Source organism: Tasmannia lanceolata, unplaced genomic scaffold, assembly GCF_043159265.1.
Source record: "Tasmannia lanceolata isolate RefF3 unplaced genomic scaffold, GAP_Taslan_0.1 ptg000011l, whole genome shotgun sequence".
NCBI lineage: Eukaryota > Viridiplantae > Streptophyta > Magnoliopsida > Canellales > Winteraceae > Tasmannia > Tasmannia lanceolata.
The window spans coordinates 1,513,653-1,532,226 of NW_027518688.1; the positions used below are offsets into that span (position 1 = coordinate 1,513,653).

The following is an 18,574-nucleotide window of genomic DNA, read 5'->3' on the forward strand; positions in this document are numbered from 1 at the left end:
CATTTCGTGTTTGAGACTTCTTTTTTATTTGTTACATAGTGTTATTTTTTATCTGTTGCAAGCCCCATTCCATGTCGTGTTTGGGGCTTGTTTTTTATTTGTTACATAGTATTGTTTTTATATGTTGCGAGCCCCATTCCATGACGTGTTTGGGGCTTCTTTTTATTTGTTACAAAGTTTTGTTTTTTATGTATTGCGAGCTCCATTCCATGTTGTGTTTGGGGCTTGTACCACATAGTTATTATATTGTTTTTGAATCCTTCACTTTGTGTATTGTTGTAGAATATATACATGGAGAATATGTGGAATATAGATATCGATAGGTCTTTGTTAACCAGCATGATGAATCAAATAACGGAAGGGAATAGAGTAAGAGATGGATTCAACAACGTGGCATTTACCAATACTGTCCTCCATATCAACAATGCCCACAATTTGAACCTCGACATATCCCATATCAAGAAAAGGTTCAGAACCATGAAGAAGAACTACAAGCAACTGAAAACACTCTTGGAATAAGGTGGGTTTGTTTGGGATTCAACAACAAAGAGGATTTCTATTTCCAATGAACTGAGTACAGCATATGTTACGGTACGTATGTTTATGTACTAATTTTATGTTTTGTTTTCGTATAAAATGACGATTCTTACATATGTACCTCTATATTCTTCTATGGAGTCTAATCATGAAGTCATGAGTATTTTGACACAGCAACATGATTTGTTCAAGGAATCCCATATTATTTTTGGGCAAGATTATGCAACTGGGCAGTGGGCCCGTCCAGTAGGATCTATTGGCATACATATGTAGTTTTAATGTCAAGTCTATGTTGGTTGCCTGATTTATATCTTAGCAATTCTATCTTGGCAACTCTATATTTGTGACAATTTGATTGGCATTGTTACTGTTCAGCTTCTGTTTGTCATAGTTTTTTATTTTGATTGACTTGAGAGGGTTGGACCTACTTATTTTAGACTAGGTTCTATGTTGGCATCATTCAGCATGTTAGTTTGTCACAGTTTCTGTTTAACAGGTTTATATTGAATTTCTCTGCAACGACACACATATTTCTGTAGTTTCTATTAGCAGTGTTCTAAAAAGCGCTGGGCGGAGTTGGGCGGCTGACTGACCTCCCAGCGCCCAGGCGGTGAGACTGCTTTTTTAAACGTCGAGAGCCTGGGCGGTGCGTTTTTTCTGCGCCAAGCGCCTAGGCGACCTGGGCGGCCGCCTTTTAGAACAGAGTCTATTAGTTTATGTCCGCTTTTTGTACAACAAAATGCTCATCTGACAGCTTTTTTGTTAGGTTTCTTTTCCTTCCCTTTCCTTTCTGCCACGTCAGTTTCCTTCCCTTCCCTTTCATTTTCTTTCCTTTCCTAATGAGAGAACAGAGCATATGTATATATGGTTGTTTTCCTTTCGAATCAAACCTTACGGATAGTATATAAATCATATACAATGGTTTTTCTCAGTAAAAAAACTGCACATGTGCATGAGATATAATATATATCGGGCTGTCTGCTTTACAAAACAGCCCATAAACATGACTTATAATGTGTGTATATATATATACATATATATATATATGTGTGTATGTATATACATACATATATATATATATATATATATATATATATATTGATTTTCTCCACACAGCAACCCATGCGCATGAGGTGCAAAGTGAATATATGTTAGTTTTCGTAGTAAAACAGCCCATGTACTTGTGATACATCCTATCTATTTAAGATTTGATATATGAGTGACTAGCCTCTTTATGAAACAATCAATACGAATACGACAAAATGCGCATATGAATTGTTGTTTTTACAAAACAGCCCACCTACCCTATTTTTGAAGAGTGTATACTTGGTTTCCTCACACGTCAGTTCATACATATGTTTGGGGAATGAGTTTTGAGTAGTAATAATAAGTACTTAAAAGATTTTAATGACCATAGATTTCTCCACAGTGCTTGTGTGTATAATCTCATCAGATATTTAAGTGTAGCTACTAGGTAGCCTTGAAAATAAACTGAAAGGAACAAGACCCGAAATAATAACACACCAACTAACTTGGAATAAATGCTATATGATAGAAGCTTAGAATGGTTTTAGTCTCATTACAGGTTGATTTCCACCACATTCTCACTTAGGGACGTTTCAGCTTCCCCACATTCAAAAATTCCAGGCAAGTGATAGTGGACTCTCATAATAATTGTTCATTTAATGGTTTTGATATTATAGTTATGTTTCCTATGTTCATGCTCATTGTGTTTCGTTTAAAACTATAATATTATCCACTTGAAATAATTCCTTACGATTTTTTTTATTTTTTTACCATATGCACATGCACGATGACTTTGACCCACCTTACCTCGGTATTACGATGCTTGACTCATATATATTATATATATGATGACTTTGAGCCACATGCTTCGGTATGTGATGGATATTGACCCGTGTATACACATATGAAGATTCAGATTTGAAACCGTATACTTTGGTATGCAATGTGATTTTTTTACAGTACCCATCTATGTTTTTCCTCCAATACGAGATTTTGATTCTTGTGTTATTTATCACTACCATGATCCATTGATATCTTCTTTGTTGTTCTCATGTCTTTTGACGTTCGTACTCATACTCTTATTTCGATTTTCATTTCTCTATTCAAGTTGTTGCCTATTTTGTTCATTGACACAAGGATCATTGTTATAATACAATTTCATTATTGTGCACTTTTATTATGTGAGCCCATTAAGGGATCTTGTTCAGCTCATTCTGATTCAGTAACTATAGTTCTTGTAGGTTGACATGATGACATGAACACAAAATAAGGGAGCTTAAAGGGATTGAGGAAATGGTGTTTGACCATGTGGCCTTGTTGGGCAAAGTACCTTTACTTTGTAAGTTGTGTTGGATTTTTTTGGTTTGCTACAAATTATATCTAAAAATTTGCCCCAAATCCGAGTCATTACAGTTGGTATCAGAGCTTAGGATGTAGGTCTCCAGGGCTAGTATCTAGCAAAGTTGTAAGATAGGTAAAACTAGGCAAGGAACATATAGGAAACAACGCAATAAATTCGTATGTACTGCAGGCATATGAGTCAATTGTGTTTTAAGAACCACGTAACAAACTCACGTGCACCGGGGACGCCTGGTTCGACATGTGAGCGAGTTATGTCAGCAGAAGCCAAGAAAACTAGTTGTGAGCTCCAACGGCAATATTAGTCATCTCACATAAATTCAGAGTGTCATACCGTTATATGTACTAAAAAAGACGTTGGGCCCCGAATGGGGGAAGATTGTAAAATCCCACATAATAAAGTGAGATGTCTTATAATCGAAGAAAAAATGATACATTGCGAGTCTTCGGTATCAGTTAGGAAAGGGTAGTTAGACATAACTTAAATAAAAGCCATAACCTTCCCTCATGATATTCATAATACACTTAAAAGAAAAACAGCATCAATGCATGTTACTTAATTACTTTCATTCAACACAAATTATTGACCAAAGACATATAAAGAACACACAAACTTCATATTATGTTGTCGGTTTAATTAGATAAATTTTCCTTCAACTTATAAATTGTATTTAACTTAGAGATTTTCAAAGTTGTTGTACAGGTACACTCTCTTTTGGTTGTATTGTGAGCATATCACCTTAGCCTTGTAACTTTAATACATTAAAATTGTTAACTTAAAGAAATTTAGGGAGTCGAATTTTAGGGACGAAATTTCTTTAAGGGGGTAGAATGTAATGACCTGCTCGAAACAAGGGCCTATAAAGATACAAATCCCAATTAAATTTAGGTCGTAGATCTTTCGATCAAAGATTAACGGCTAGATCTTCGATTTTGAGTTTTTGGACAGTAGTATATGTAAATTAGATATTGGATCAATCCCCAATCTGTAAGATTCTTGTATATTTCCTATCCCGCATTAGATTAAACGATCTTAAAAATCGACGGTCATATTGTATTTTCATCACTTTTAGTATCACTTATTTTTTAGGCATCAGAGCTTGTCCGTTTGACATGATTTTGGTCTCGGTAGATGGGTATTTTGAATACGTATCCAATGGATACAAGATATAGTGGTTTGGACGTGATTTGAGCAAGTTATGACCATTTTTCTATGAGGGTTTGGCATAGTTACAAGTTTTGTCTTATTAGGCAACTTTTGAGTTGTTTTATTTAAAAAAGAAAAAATGTAAAAGTAACCTAATATAGCTTAAATACTAATAATGTATTAAAATAAGCTAGGAAACCCAATATTGATATTTTCACCTCTTAACTTAGTATTAGATTATAATTGGGACTCCAACAATTAGAATCGCTCTTGAAATAAAACTCTAGGCTAAGTTTTTAAATAAACCCATCTAGGGTTATTTTTTTATCACCTAAAAAATTGAAGGAAAAGGAAAGAAAGAGAGGATAAGAAAGGAGAAAGGAGAAAGGAAGAAGAAAGCTACGGTTTTCCATCGATTGGTTTTTTGTCTTCGAGTAAGTCCTCGAACCTATTTTTTGTATTTTTGGGAGTAAAATTGATGTATTTTTTGCTTTTAGTGTTTTTTGTTGTTCAAATTAGGATTTTAATTGTATTTCACATGGATCTTGATTTCTTTTGAATCAAGAAAAGAGTTTTTAATTTTCTTTTTAAGGTTTTTAATGTAGAAATCCTATTTTTCTAATATGAAACTATTACTAAATTTATTTTAGTGTATTGGAGGATTTGTTTATATATGTTTTAACCCACATGTGTGATTTAAAGAAAGTTTTATCACCGTTTTCTCACAAAATCAGAACTTAGAAGTGGCTGTTTTTTCAAGATTTCATCAAGTAATTTCACTAAAAATTATACATGATTATGTTCTTTTAAAATCAGATCATATGTATAATAATTAAAGCATATATGGTCCCCCTTTCCTTTCGAAATCAGACCATACGTATGATTTATAAGTATATATGGTTGTTTTCCTTTCGAATCGAACCTTACGCATAGTATATAAATCATATACAATGCTTTTTCTCTGTAAAAACTGCACATGTGCATGAGATATAATATATATATGGCTGTCTGCTTTACAAAATAGCCCATAAAAATGACTTATAATGTATGTGTGTGTGTATATATATTGATTTTCTTCACACAACAACCCATGTGCATGAGGTGCAAAGTGGATAGATGTTAGTTTTCGTAGTAAAACAGCCCACGTACTTGTGATACAGCCTATCTATTTAAGATTTGATATATGTGTGACTAGCCTCTTTATGAAACAATCAATACGAATACGACAAAATGCGCATATGATTTGTTGTTTTTACAAAACAACCGACCGACCTACCCTATTTTTGAAGACTGTATACTTGGGTTCCTCACACATCAGTTCATACAAATGTTTTGGGAATGATTTTTGAGTAATAATAATTACTTAACGATTTTAATGACCATAGATTTCTCCACAGTGCTTGTGTGTATAATCTCATGCGATATTTAAGTGTACCTACTAGGTAGCCATGAAATAAACTTAAAGGAACAAGACCCGAAATAAATAACACACCAACTAAGCTTAGAATGGTTTTATATGTGGTCTCATTACAGGTTGATTTCCATCACATTCTCACTTATTGACGTTTCAGCTTCCTCACATTCAAAAATTCCAGGCAAGTGATAATGAACTCTTATAATAATAGTTCCTTTAATGGTTTTGATATTATAGTTATGTTCCCTATGTTCATGCTCATTGTCTTTCGTTTAGAACTACAATATTATCCACTTGAATTAATTTCTTATGATTTTTTTTATTTTTTTACCATATGCATATGGGCGATGACTTTGAGCCGCCTTACCTCGGTATTGGGATATTTGACTCATATATATATTATATATATGATGACTTTGAGCCACATGCTTCGGTATGTGATGTATGTTGACCCGTGTATATACATATGAAGATTCGTTTGAGACCGTATCTTTGGTATATGATGTGATTTTTTACAGTACCTATCTGTGTTTTTCCTCCAATACGAGGTTTCGATTCTTGCGTTATTTATCTCTATCATGATCTATTGATATACTCCTTGTTCTCATGTCTTTTGACGATCGTACTCACACTCTTATTTGGATTTTCATATCACTAATCAAATTGTTGCCTATTCTGTTCATTGACATAAAGATCATTGTTATAATACAATTTCATTATTGTGCACTTTTATTATGTGAGCCCACTAAGGGATCTTGTTCAGCTCATTCTGACTCAGTAACTACAGTTCTTGTAGGTTGACATGATGACATGAACACAAAATAAGGGAGCTTAAAGGGATCGAACAAAGAGTGTTTGGCCATGTGGCCTTGTCGGGCAAAGTGCCTTTATTTAGTGAGTTATGTTGGGTTTTTTTAGTCTACTTGTTTCCCTTTTGGGGTAGCGATTTGAATTTTGGGATTTTGGAATTTGAAAAAAAATTATGTCTAAAAATTTGCCCCAAATCCAGGTCTTTACAGTTCGAAACGGTGTTGGAATCCGAAAGGATGCGTTGTTAGCATCCGATACGAGATTCGGATTGGAAACGATGTGTTGTTGACATCCGATACAATATTTTAGTCTGAAAGGATGTGTTGTTGGCACCCAATATTAGATTCGGATTGGAAAGGATGTGTTGTTTGCATCTGATACAAGGTTTGGATCGGAAAGGATGTGTTGTTGGCACCCGATACCAGATTCAGATTTGAGTTGAAAGAATCTTTTGAGTGATCATTGGGAGCTTGGCCTGAGCAGTCGATGTACTGAAAAAGAATTGATTTGATTGAGGTTTGATCGAGATTGACCGATGCATTGGATTGATCGAATTGGTCGAGGTGACTCGGCTAAGAACAACCGAATCCAGAGGATTGGTTGATTGAACGCCTCGTGGGGCGATTACAAGTGCCACGGAAGCGATTGTGAGAGGCCCATTGTGAGTTTGGTAGATGTTCAGTATATGTTGGGGAAGATGGTGCCTCAAGGGCATTGATGAAGAATGCCCGGAGGTGATTCCAGGAATCAGGAGAAGATTAGGAGCTTTACGAGTTGACCGGGGAGGCTCCAAGAATAAACGACTCCGATATTAGTGATATGAACTAACCGTTCTAAGGAAATCCCTTTGGTAGGTCTCAATGATGCTTGGCTTGATCATTTGCAGAGGGAATTGGAAGATTGGTGGGGAATTGAAAGCTAAATGAGAGCTTAAGCGACACTTTTGATTAACCGTTTTGGGTTTTGGGATGTTTTGATCGAGACCCGAGAGTGTAAAGTCAACCGATTTTGCTCGAAATGGTCCGAACCCGAGGTGGGAATCAATAAGGGCACATGAAATAGCATAAAAGGACGTTATCAGGGGGAAATCGGAGGAAATTGGGGCATCCTGCGATTTTTGGGGGGATCCAAAATCACAGGCTGCCCCAAAACAGCCTGTGATTTTGGCTGTGATTTTGGGAGCCCCAAAATCGCAGGAGAGGGGGGCTATATCTAAAGCGGAGGGAGATCGGTGAGTTATTTCACCTCTCTCTTCACTTTCTCTCCTGTTTTGAGTTTCGATTCCGATTATTTTCTCGGTTTTCACTCTCTTGCATTTGCTGATTACTAATCAATCTAGTTCTAGTGATGGGACGATGACACGCTAGAGGATGTTGAGAGGTGATTCAGGACTGCGAGGGTCCGAGTGATGAGGATTCGAGTACCACGCCATGGTACCACGGCATGCTTCTCTTCCGCACCCGGCACCACTTATCGAGCTACTTTCGCGCTGGTGTGGTGAGTTTTTCACAATTTGTATTTTCTTTTGAGAGTTTGTTCATTATTATTTTGACAAGTTCTCTGAGGGAGTATGTTCCTGGAAGACTCAGAGGGAGTGTTATTGGGGCACTGTGTTGTCCCTTATGCTTGTTTATTATTTCGGACCGCGATGTTTGCGATCAAGCACGTCGCTATGATCACAAAGATTGCACTCGATTGATTTGCTAGTCATCTTCTACGATTCAAATAATCGCGAGTTCTTAATCTTTTCAGTCCGACACATGACTTGGTTTTATTTTATCATGTCTGTAGGCCATGCTAGTACTGACACCCCGCGAGTCTATGCGGGAGGTGGTGAGGGTTTAGGATTCTCTCCTCCCCGAGACCAGGTCCATTGTTGCAGCCTTGGGTCTTGATGTTTTAGTTTCTCTTGATCACGGGAGGTCCAAGAGGGACTTGGTACTCACCCTGGCACAAAGATGGTGGGATAACACCCACATCTTCCATTATCCATTATTTTATTGGAGATGGTGGGTATGACCCATGGAGCTAATATTTATCTTCTAAACTTGTTACCCAATTGTGAATTCGCATGCTTCCCAAGCATCCCTGAGTGCATTTAAGTTCGCAATTGACCCCTGATTGCACGACTGACTCATGTGTTATCCAGAAGTCCCCGGTACAAATGAATCGGTCGAATGCTTCCCAAGTTGCTCCATATCTAAGTTCTCAATTCTCATACATAAAGTATTAAAATCGAATCTTTTACCTATGACCTAAAGCCTAGGCTCTGATACCATTTTTCTATCACGCCCAAAATTGCACTCACGGCTTAGGACACAATAGATCCGTATACCTGCAAAGGAACCTTTACAAGCACACAAGGCTACAAAGAAATATCAAAGTCATAAATTAAATGAATTAAAGTAATCGAATCCAAATCTCAGCTCATCCCATAATCAAAGCAAAATGAACATAAACATAGTTTTATACAAACTTATCCATAATACTCACTGTCAAAATAAATCAAATAAACTAACTAAAATATCCAAGCAAGCAATCCAGAAACTAGGCCTCCTCTTCCTTGTTCGTCCCACGAGGATTAAAATCTGAAAATTTGTTATAAACCATAGTCAACTGAAAGCTTAGTACATAATAACATACTACTCTAAGTGTTGACCTAAGCATGCCAAGGTTCAGAGAGGTCAAACAGATATGGTCAGAATTGAAGACTGAATATCTCGTACAGAAAATGTAGGTACCACAATAAGTAATGATGCACAACATACAAAAAACTGAACAGAGGGTGCACTAGACACTGAGCAATATCATAACACAATGATTAACAAAAGAGAGTACATAACACAAATCCACTTCGAGATCATCGACTTAGTCCAGAAGGCGTGTTATTGCTTACAATGACCGTCCACGGTGTTGGAACTTCATAAATCGGATACCTATCGATAGGGCCAAAGTTCCTTCCCACTGATGGGATCCAGAAATCCAGTGTACTACCCTCACGGTCAGGTCCAGAGTGCCTAGTGAATTACCACCACATGGCAAGGTCTAGAAAATCCCAAGCCTCCACTAAAGTCTCCATACCATAAAGCGAAACATAAGTCAACAACAGATAGCATCCAAAAGTCCATACAGATGCAAGGCGAAACTGAACCAAGGTTCCCACAAAGTTTCAATGGTTCATATTGGTGTACAATAAACACAGTCATGAAAAAACAGAAATCGAAGTGCTTTATAGGGTTACGAAATAAGCATGCTAGACCCAAGTGGTTGTTGAGATAATATAAGAACACAAGGATATATACAAACATACTAATCAATGGAAAATGTAATCAAATCGAAACGGGCTAACAGTTCACCCAAAGTAGTACGTTATTACATACCTTAAATATTCATCTCTGAACTCTTCCTGACTCAAGATCAATCAATTAGTATCACAACCATCCCATTATTTCCAATATGGAACTTAAGGAGATATATCCAAATACAAAAATCCCATTCCCGAAACAGAACGAGGGTCAAACAGGAGAAGAATGGTAATCCAAATTAGCGTCCTTCTATTATTTCAAAATTAACATCATTGTAGCGCTTTCAAACACTTTTTGAATCACTTTTACAGAACGGATGTGTTTCCGGCATGTTCGTGGAGTATCAGAGCATCGAAAACATAGGAGAAATGAAGAAGTTATGAATTTTCGAAGTTTGAGTTGCCGGGAAGAGAACAGTCACGTCGCACGTCCGTCTGAAATCAGACCCGATTCGAGTTGTTTCGGGCCAGACGTTCGTCCACCCCTGCATCATCTTCTCAACCGGAGATACCGGCTCCTCCATCTCAACTACCTCTTCTTCCCTCTCCAGATATGGCTGTAGACTTTTCTATTGCTTCCCGGACTCGTTCCGATTCTTCCGCACATCCTATTTCTAACTTTGTCTCTTATGATAACATCATTCCTCTATTTCAAATTTTGTGTCTTCCCTGTCTTTTGTTTCTTTACCGTAGTCTATGCCTGAGGCCCTTGCTCATCCAAGATGGCGTGCTGCTATAGATCTTGAGATGGTCGCTCTTCAGGCCAATCATACTTGGGATTTGGTCTCTCTACCTTGTGGTTGTCGTTGGGTATTTGCCATCAAATACTTGCCAAATGGGACGGTTGAGCGTTTTAAGGCACGCTTGGTTGCCAAGGGTTATACACAAACATTCGGAGTTGACTATACAGAGACATTCTCCCCAATTGCAAAATCCCCTCAGTTCGAGTGTTGATTTCACTAGCTGTCAACCGAGGATGGACCTTATATCAGCTTGATGTTAAAAAGGCCTTTCCACATGGAGACCTAACTGAGGAGGTTTATATGGAGCAACCTCCTCAGTATGTCGCTCAGGTGGAGATGTCCTCGTCAGTTTACATACTTCGCAAATCATTATATGGACTCAAACAATCTCCTAAAGCATGGTTTGGGAGATTCTGTGACGCTATTATGAGATTTGGCATGAAACAATGTGTGGTTTGTCACTCCGTCTTTAGCCATCAGTCAGATGCGGAACATCTCATAGTGTATATGGATGATATTATCATCACAGGCAGTGATTTAGTCGGCATACAGAAATTGAAGATCTCCCTACAGAAAGACTTCTCCACGAAGGATCTGGGTCGGTTCAGATACTTCCTTAGGATTGAGGTAGACTATTCTCGCAGCGGTCTTTCCCATTCACAAAGAAAGATGTATTGGACTTATTAGATGAGATAGGTTCTCTTCGAGTGAAAGCTGTTGTCGTACCTGTGGACCCAAATGTAAAACTTCTTCCAAGTGAGGGAGAATTGTTAGATGATCTTGTCAAGTATAGGAGGTTGGTTGGCAAACTTATATACCTCACAGTCACTCGTCCAAATATCTCATTTGTTGTGAGGGTAGACAGCAGTTTATGAGTTCACCAAGTACTTCTCATTGGGCAGTAGTACTTCAGATTATCAGATACTTGAAAGGTGCTCCAGGTATTGCTATTCAAGAAACATGAGCAAGAGAAGTTGGAAGGATTTTATGATGCAAACTAGGGCAGGGTCACTAGCAGATAGGAGATCTACCACTAGAAACTGTACCTTTGTTGTGGGGTAGCTTAGTGTCATGGCGAAGTAAGAAACAGGACGTAGTAGCCAAATCAAGTGCAGAAGCAGGATATCGAGCCATGTAAGATACGAGTGGAAAGCTTATCTGGTTGCGCTCTCACCTATCTGAGATTGGTTTCTCGTCCTCATCCCCAGCTTAGCTATATTGCGATTATTAGGCTGCTATTCACATTGCTACCACTCCTATTTTCCATGAGAGAACCAAGCACATAGAGGTAGATTGTCATTTTTCATAAGCTAAATGATATTTGTACCAAGCTAGGAATGCATGATATATACATTCCAGTTTGAGAGTGAGTGTTAGAAGTGTATATGCACCTAAGGCCACTTTGGTTTTTGTACTCTTTCACCTTTAATATAATTACATAAGTTAGAGGGAGCTATTCCCTATCTCACTCTCCTCTTCTTGTCCTCTTCTCTTCTCTTCTCTTCTCTTCCTTTAGAAAGATAGCAGGAGAGGAACATATGTAAAACACCCGCAAGACACGCCCATCTAAATGATGGAATAATGATCTAGACTTCACATGGAGGGGCCAAAAAAGGAGGTACCCATAGCATACAAATTTTGCTTATTAGAGATCCTAACCACTAGATTGAGGACACAAATGTGGATCTTTTAGATTTATTTTAATCATCCATTTGCAAGCTGAAAATCAGACTCATGGATTCTGAAAGTTATCCAGTGGGAGTTTTGTTGGGCTACAGTATATCCATTACTAGTGCTACTGGATGAACAGTTCCAATTCATGCTGACATCATCTGAGTGAGCCCGTAATCATTACATATTCCAAGACTCTTAGAAAAGTATATCTCATGGAATCATTTTCATGTGTGTGCCTATTATATTTATGAACATAGTTGTAAGAAACAACCTAGTAGAACACAGCGTCGCATAAAAATAGGAACAGATATTGTGAGAAAACTGAACATACTTTGAAAGAACGTGGGGTCCTTTTCTTTGTATCCCATGTAATCTTCAAGTTGTAAAGCCCCAGGTGCATGATGATTAGCTTTCCCCTTCTATTCCTGCAAATTGGGAGAAATCAGTTAAAACTCTACTCTAATCCAATCACAAAAAGTGTCTAAACTCTACACCACTAATTTCAAGCAATAAAAATAGAAAGAACAACAGAACCTCATAAAGTAATTAACCCAAGCAGAAGCTGTGTCCTACGAAGCTGAGGTCTGAAAGCAAGTCAGAGAAGACATGAATAAGACCTTTGAAACATTTATGTAAACTGTCACAGTAAGGCACTACATAGCTCAAAAAGAAATCTCTAAGTATTTAGCTTACCATCTTGAGCAACCAAGTGATAATCAGAGGCCTTTTTGGGCCATCCTTCAGCAACTTTTTTCCCCTCGCTAATGGTTTGAGATCGTTAATCCCTACTAGAATGCAGACCTATTGTTGGAGGATCATGCTTAGCAGGATAGACTCAAAAATCACAACTTTCATTTGGAGAGGAGGTGCAGTTTGTGTATCAGAAGAAAAAACCATTATTCATCTCTTTTTTCATTGTAGAGTCTCCTCCTTCATTGCGCCCACGTGTTTCAGTGGTTTGGTATTAATTGGGTGCTCCAGGATAGACTCAAAAATCACAATTTCCATTTGGAGAGGAGGTGCAGTTTATGTGTATCAGAAGGAAAAACCATTATTCGTCTCTTTTTTCTTTGTAGAATGTCCTCCCTCATTACACCCCGGTGTTTGAGTGCTTTGGTATTAATTGGGTGCTCCACAATTACGGATCTGAATTTGAATTGGGGGATTAGAGATATGGGATCTAAGGGCTGATTCTCTTGTATCTTATCCCTTTTATTGTTTTGCTGGAAATTAGGATGGAGAAGAAGTTGCAGATTTTGAGGAAAAAAGTTTCCTCCCAGTTTGGTTGGCGTAGAAAATTAAATTTACAGTAATGATGCTGGCCTTGCAACACAAGTCCTTTTGGGGCCATTTGATGGACAACATTCTTAGAAATTGGGGTATGATTTTTAGAAGTATAGCCTCTAAAGAAAAAGTGGTAGCTAGATGGAAACCCCCTTCGAAAAGCGCTCTTAAACTCATTATCAATGGCTTGTTCCTTGGCAACCCATGCATGGCTGGTATTGAAGGTGTTCTCAGAGACTTCAAGTGTACCATCATCTATTCCTTCGCTTGCCCGATGAGCCATACAAACTCGTCTAAGGATAAGGTTCAATCCCTCCACCGAGGCATGGTCAACTTCTTGTATCAGATGGAGGGTAATCTTGAGGGTGAAGGCGACTCTTCCAGCACTATGTCAGTGGCCAAGGATTGTAGCGACAATCCGTGGAGGCTACTTAAATTCAATGAGGAGATCAAGGACTTGTGTAAGGATAGGATTATTTATCTCTCTCTTATTCCTAGAAGTACTAATGATTTGGCTGATCGTCTTGCTAAATCGGGTTCGTCTAGAGGATCCTTGTTTTTGGGACAGTCCTTGCCCCCTGATGTGCAATTGTAATGTTCTTTAATTTATGTATCTTCAAGGCTATTCAGAGGCATTGGAATTTAAAAACCACCCCCATTTCCTGCTCCTTGGAAGCATCAACACTGCATGGAGAATGATCAGATTCTGTTTCCTGATGATCCAGTCATTATCCGAACAGAAGATCAAAACAGCAGAGAGAAATCCATATAGCTCGAATCATCACCGAGGATGCCTTGAGGTGGGTATTAGTAAATGTACGAGCATCAACTTTTGTACTCTGTATATTCATACTTATTCTATATTTTCTTTTCTTCTCTGTTCTTCCACTTCTGCACTTTATAAGTGATTCTTGAGTTTACATGTCTCTTGAGAATGGCTGTTGAGGCTGATATCTGGTATGCAAATGTGACAGGAGAAGGACCAGACTGTAGAAGTATGAAAAGGACAGAATAACGATGAAAGAGCAAGTCTGATGTAACATAGCAATCTGGTTTGTTTTTCTACTGGCATAGAAAGGGAAGAAGCCCCGTTGAAACTTTTCTTGTTTAGTTCAACATTAATCTCTGTGAAACACTGAAACACAATATCCTACAATTAATCAACTGCAAGATTATACACACTCCCAATCTAATTTATACAATAGATAAAATCAATGAAAGAATATTTTTCTTCAATAACTAATGGCAACGTATCATAAAAACACAATTTATTTAATAGAGAGATAGATCTTACCAGCACCACCTGCAATTTGAATTCACCAGTAATCTCCGCATGAACAAACACCACCATCAAAATGATGAAATCTGTATGCATCTCGAACTATAACAGATCGACAAGAAATCCTTGTGACAAACTTCATCCAATTATGACAGTCGTTACAGACACGCAGGTTCTTAATAATACGAATGGGTATCTCAGGAGACAAGCTAATGAGCCCAAAAGCAACAGCCAGCTTCTCACTGTGAATATATACAGATGGGTCCTTCAGATCTTGCTCAGTATCATGCAAAAGGCTGTATTGATCTTGAACATAACCCATTCCGCCTAACCTTTTGTTCAAATCATATAAGAATTCGTAGATCTTATCTGTCAGTGGGTGCAACCGATCACCAACGAAGAATGCATGAACAGAGTTTTTAACCTCAATCCAGCTACGCCCGGGCTCCTTTTTCACTCCTCTATCTTTCATTGACTGTCTCATCTTATCCCTCAAATCCCATTTTCTGGCTATTGCATATATATTTGACAAGAGAACATAAGTTGCCGAATCATGTGGCTCTAACTCAAAAAGATGTTGGGCAGCAAACTCTCCAATTCCCGTGTTTCTATGAACTCTACAAGCACTAAGAAGGGTTCTCCACACCATAGCGTCCGGGTCCATTGGCATCTCTTCTATGAATTCTCTTGCACGGTCCAACAACCCAGCTCGTCCGAGAATATCAACAACACAAGCATAATGTTCTATTCTGGGATGAATATCATACTCTAAGCTCATGGACTTAAAGTAGCTAAGTCCATCATTTACCAGACCTACATGACTACAAGCAGATAAGACTCCCACAAAAGTTACATGGTTTGGCTTCAAACCCTGTTGTTTCATCTGTTCAAATAGTTTCAGAGCTTCAGCACCATGCCCATGTTGAGAAGAGCCTGTGATCATTGCATTCCATGACACCTCATTTTTCTCAGCCATCTCATAGAATTCTTTTCTTGCATCGTCAATGCTCCCACACTTGGAGTAGAGCGTAATTAAAACATTACCAGCCTCTACCTCTGAATCATAACCAGCTTTTATCATTCTCGCATGAATCTGCATCCCTTGTTTAATGTCTGCTATATTAGCACTAGCACTAATGGCAGAGCCAAACGTGAATAAATTAGCACCCACAGCCTCTCGATTCATCCACGAAAACACAAGCAAGGCTTCTTCACAGTGCCCACTCTGTGCAAATCCTGATATTAACCCATTCCATGAAATTTCATCTTTAGCTTCAATCATCTCAAATGCTGAATATGCATCTCTTGTTCTACCACATCTAGCGTAAAGATTTACAAGTGAGTTCCCAATTGAAAGATCCTTGGAATAGCCAGAAACAAACGCTTGAGCATGGATTTGTAGTCCTTGCTCGAGTGCTTGAATTCCAGCACAGGCACTAAGAGCACTCGAAAATCCAATGTTGTCTGATCGGATACCTCGAATTTGCATCTCTTCAAAAATCCTAAGAGCTTCAACACAAAACTGATGGTGTGCATAGCCAGCAATCATCGCAGTCCATGAGACTACATCTTCTTCTGTTTGTCTCTCGAGAATTTCCCTAGCAGTCTTTAGTCTTCCACATTTTGCATACATATCTATCAATACACTACACACATAGACATTGGCCTCAAAACCACTCTTTATTATTTGGGTATGGATCTGCTCCCCAAGATCAAGAGCACCCACAGAAGTACATGTTCTCAATATACTCGGATATGTATACTGGTTAGGTTTAACACCTGTGACTTGCATTTGGGAAAACAGTTCAAAAGACTCTAATATGTCACCCATCTGTCCATAAGCCACAAGCATAACATTCCACAGAACCACATTTTTCCTATTCGTTGTGTCAAAAAAATCATGTGCAGTTTTGATGTCGGCGCATTTTACATACAGGTCAAGCAGAGAACCTTCGATGATGATATCAGGAGAAATCCCCACTTTTATTATGTGTGAATGGAGTTGTTTGCCTTTGTAAAGAGCTCCAATAGAGGCACAAGCACTCAAGAGACTCGCAATGGTTACACAATCAGGTTTCAAGCCTGAAGATTTCATCTTCTTGAAGAATTGAAGGGCACAATCACTATTCCCACATTGAGCATATCCAGAGATCAATGAATTATATGTTATTGCATCATGCTGAACCATTTCGTCAAAAATCTGTTCAGCAAAGCTCATGTTTCCGCATCGTGAGTACAAGGTGATGAGAGCATTTCCCACAAAAGTTTCCGACCTAAAACCCCACTTCAGAACTTGGGCATGGAGCTGCTTTCCATGCTCAAAAGAACCGATTTTCGTGCAGGCACCAAGGACACAAGAGAACACATAAGGAGTTGGTAAAACTCCCAAACTTATCATTTGGCAGAAGAGATGAAGAGCTTCCTCTCCATAGCCATTCTGAGAAAAACCAGATATCATTGCAACCCATGCTACACTGTTCCTAGAACATAATTCTTCAAAGACTGACCAAGCCAAATGTACGTTCCCATTCTTTGAATACAAGTCAACCAAAGGATTACCAATAATCAAATCAGAACCAAAACCATATCGAAAAATCTTAGCATGAAGTTGTTCAACATAACGCAAAGGAACATTACCACCACTACATGCTCTAAGAACACAGGCAAAAGCAACAGAGTCAGGCTTTGTACACTCCTTTATAATTCTCGAAAAGAAACCCAAGACGTGGTTATTCAATTTTTTTGCAAGAAATCCAGTAATTATATTATTACAAGAAGCTACACTTCTCTGAGTCATATTATCAAACACTTTGACTGCATCATCTATATGCCCCAAACACAAATAAACATCAATAAGCTGATTACCTAATTCACATTCTGCACCAAAACCCGATTTCAAAATCCTACCATGAACTTTCTTAGCATTTACCAAAGACCCAGAATTCAAACATCCCTCCAAGAGCCATACATAGGTGTTGCGGTCAGCACGGAGTCCGCGTTCTTCCATTGAATAAAGGAAATCAAACCCATCTCTCTTTGTAATTCCGTCTAAATTTCGTACCGTCTCTCCATCAGAAAAATCGTCTAAAGCTTGACAAACAGCAGAGTGGCTAAAACATGAAGAATTCAGTCTACTAATATTTCGAACAAATAACTGCAATTTGAAGAGAATAGAATATTGAATCATAAGTCTCGGAACACAAATAAATTGGAAAGGATGGAGAAACCAGACACGGTTATAGTAGTACCTTGCAGGGCGTTTCGTAACGGTTTGATGTTTTACTCTCTTTGGCAATTTTTCTCGGGAAGCGTGAAACAAGAGAGTGTGAGAAGGAGCCGAGAAGGGAACATCTTGTAGGAGCCATGGATTTGATGTTTGGATTGTATTAATGGTGACGGAAAAGGTTTGAGGGGAGAATTGGAGGGAATTTCTCACTCGAAAGAGGCATTGTGGGAACAGAAAATCTACGGTGAGGGGGGCTGTTTTGAATTCCAACGGCTACGATAACATCTGTACAGTCCCTATTTCTAACTTGTTCATTGGGTGGTGGGCCCATTGGTTGGCAGAACAGGGATTGTGGATCTCTTCAATTGAACTATAGAATAGTAGGTCCCACTATTGATGGATTTGAACCATTTCATTTGATAGCCCTTGCTTTCGATCTCCAACAAAAATTAACTGGTCATAAATCAAAACTTCCAATAATGTGTATTGTATATATCCTTGAATGTTAACCATTGCTTATATGTGGTTTTTGGACGTTCATGCTCTAAAACAAAAATTACATAGTATTAGATGTTAGGGAAAATTGTTAAAAAGAATGCAAAGATTTAGTGAAATTGTCAATCAAGGTAGAGTTGGAGAAATTGTAAAAGAGGAGCTCTCAGGTACGGTCGGACAGTGAATTTGACGAAAATACCCCTCTTTAGTTTTTTACTATTAACCCATTGTTTTTCACCGTTTTCTCACTTCTACCCTTCTCTCTTCCCAAACGAG

General features: G+C 38.3%; 1 protein-coding gene across 3 annotated transcripts; it reads right to left on the reverse strand.

Moving 5' to 3' along the window:
- Positions 1-8,669: 8,669 nt before the first annotated feature.
- LOC143886364 (Pentatricopeptide repeat (PPR) superfamily protein) lies at positions 8,670-18,232 on the reverse strand. 3 transcript variants are annotated; one of them, XR_013253755.1, is made up of 6 exons: positions 17,826-18,232; positions 14,593-17,731; positions 12,708-14,433; positions 12,549-12,598; positions 12,346-12,439; positions 8,670-8,881 (listed from the first exon to the last, which is right to left on the reverse strand). XR_013253755.1 is itself a non-coding variant. In XM_077390303.1 (3 exons), exons 1-2 carry the CDS (start codon positions 17,940-17,942, stop codon positions 14,615-14,617), a joined length of 3,234 nt encoding a protein of 1,077 aa, XP_077246418.1. In that variant the 5' UTR covers positions 17,943-18,232; the 3' UTR covers positions 8,670-8,881; positions 14,593-14,614. The 3 variants fall into 3 exon arrangements, 1 of the variants encoding a protein (XP_077246418.1); XR_013253756.1 differs by lacking the exons at positions 12,549-12,598; positions 12,708-14,433; XM_077390303.1 differs by lacking the exons at positions 12,346-12,439; positions 12,549-12,598; positions 12,708-14,433.
- Positions 18,233-18,574: the final 342 nt, after the last annotated feature.

Excerpts from the sequence above, each read along its gene's own strand:
- LOC143886364 (XM_077390303.1), bottom strand. The coding sequence starts at position 17,942 with ATGGCTCCTACAAGATGTTCCCTTCTCGGCTCCTTCTCACACTCTCTT. Across the intron at positions 17,732-17,825 it reads GTTACGAAACGCCCTGCAAG|TTATTTGTTCGAAATATTAG; the intron begins GTACTACTATAA and ends TTCAAATTGCAG.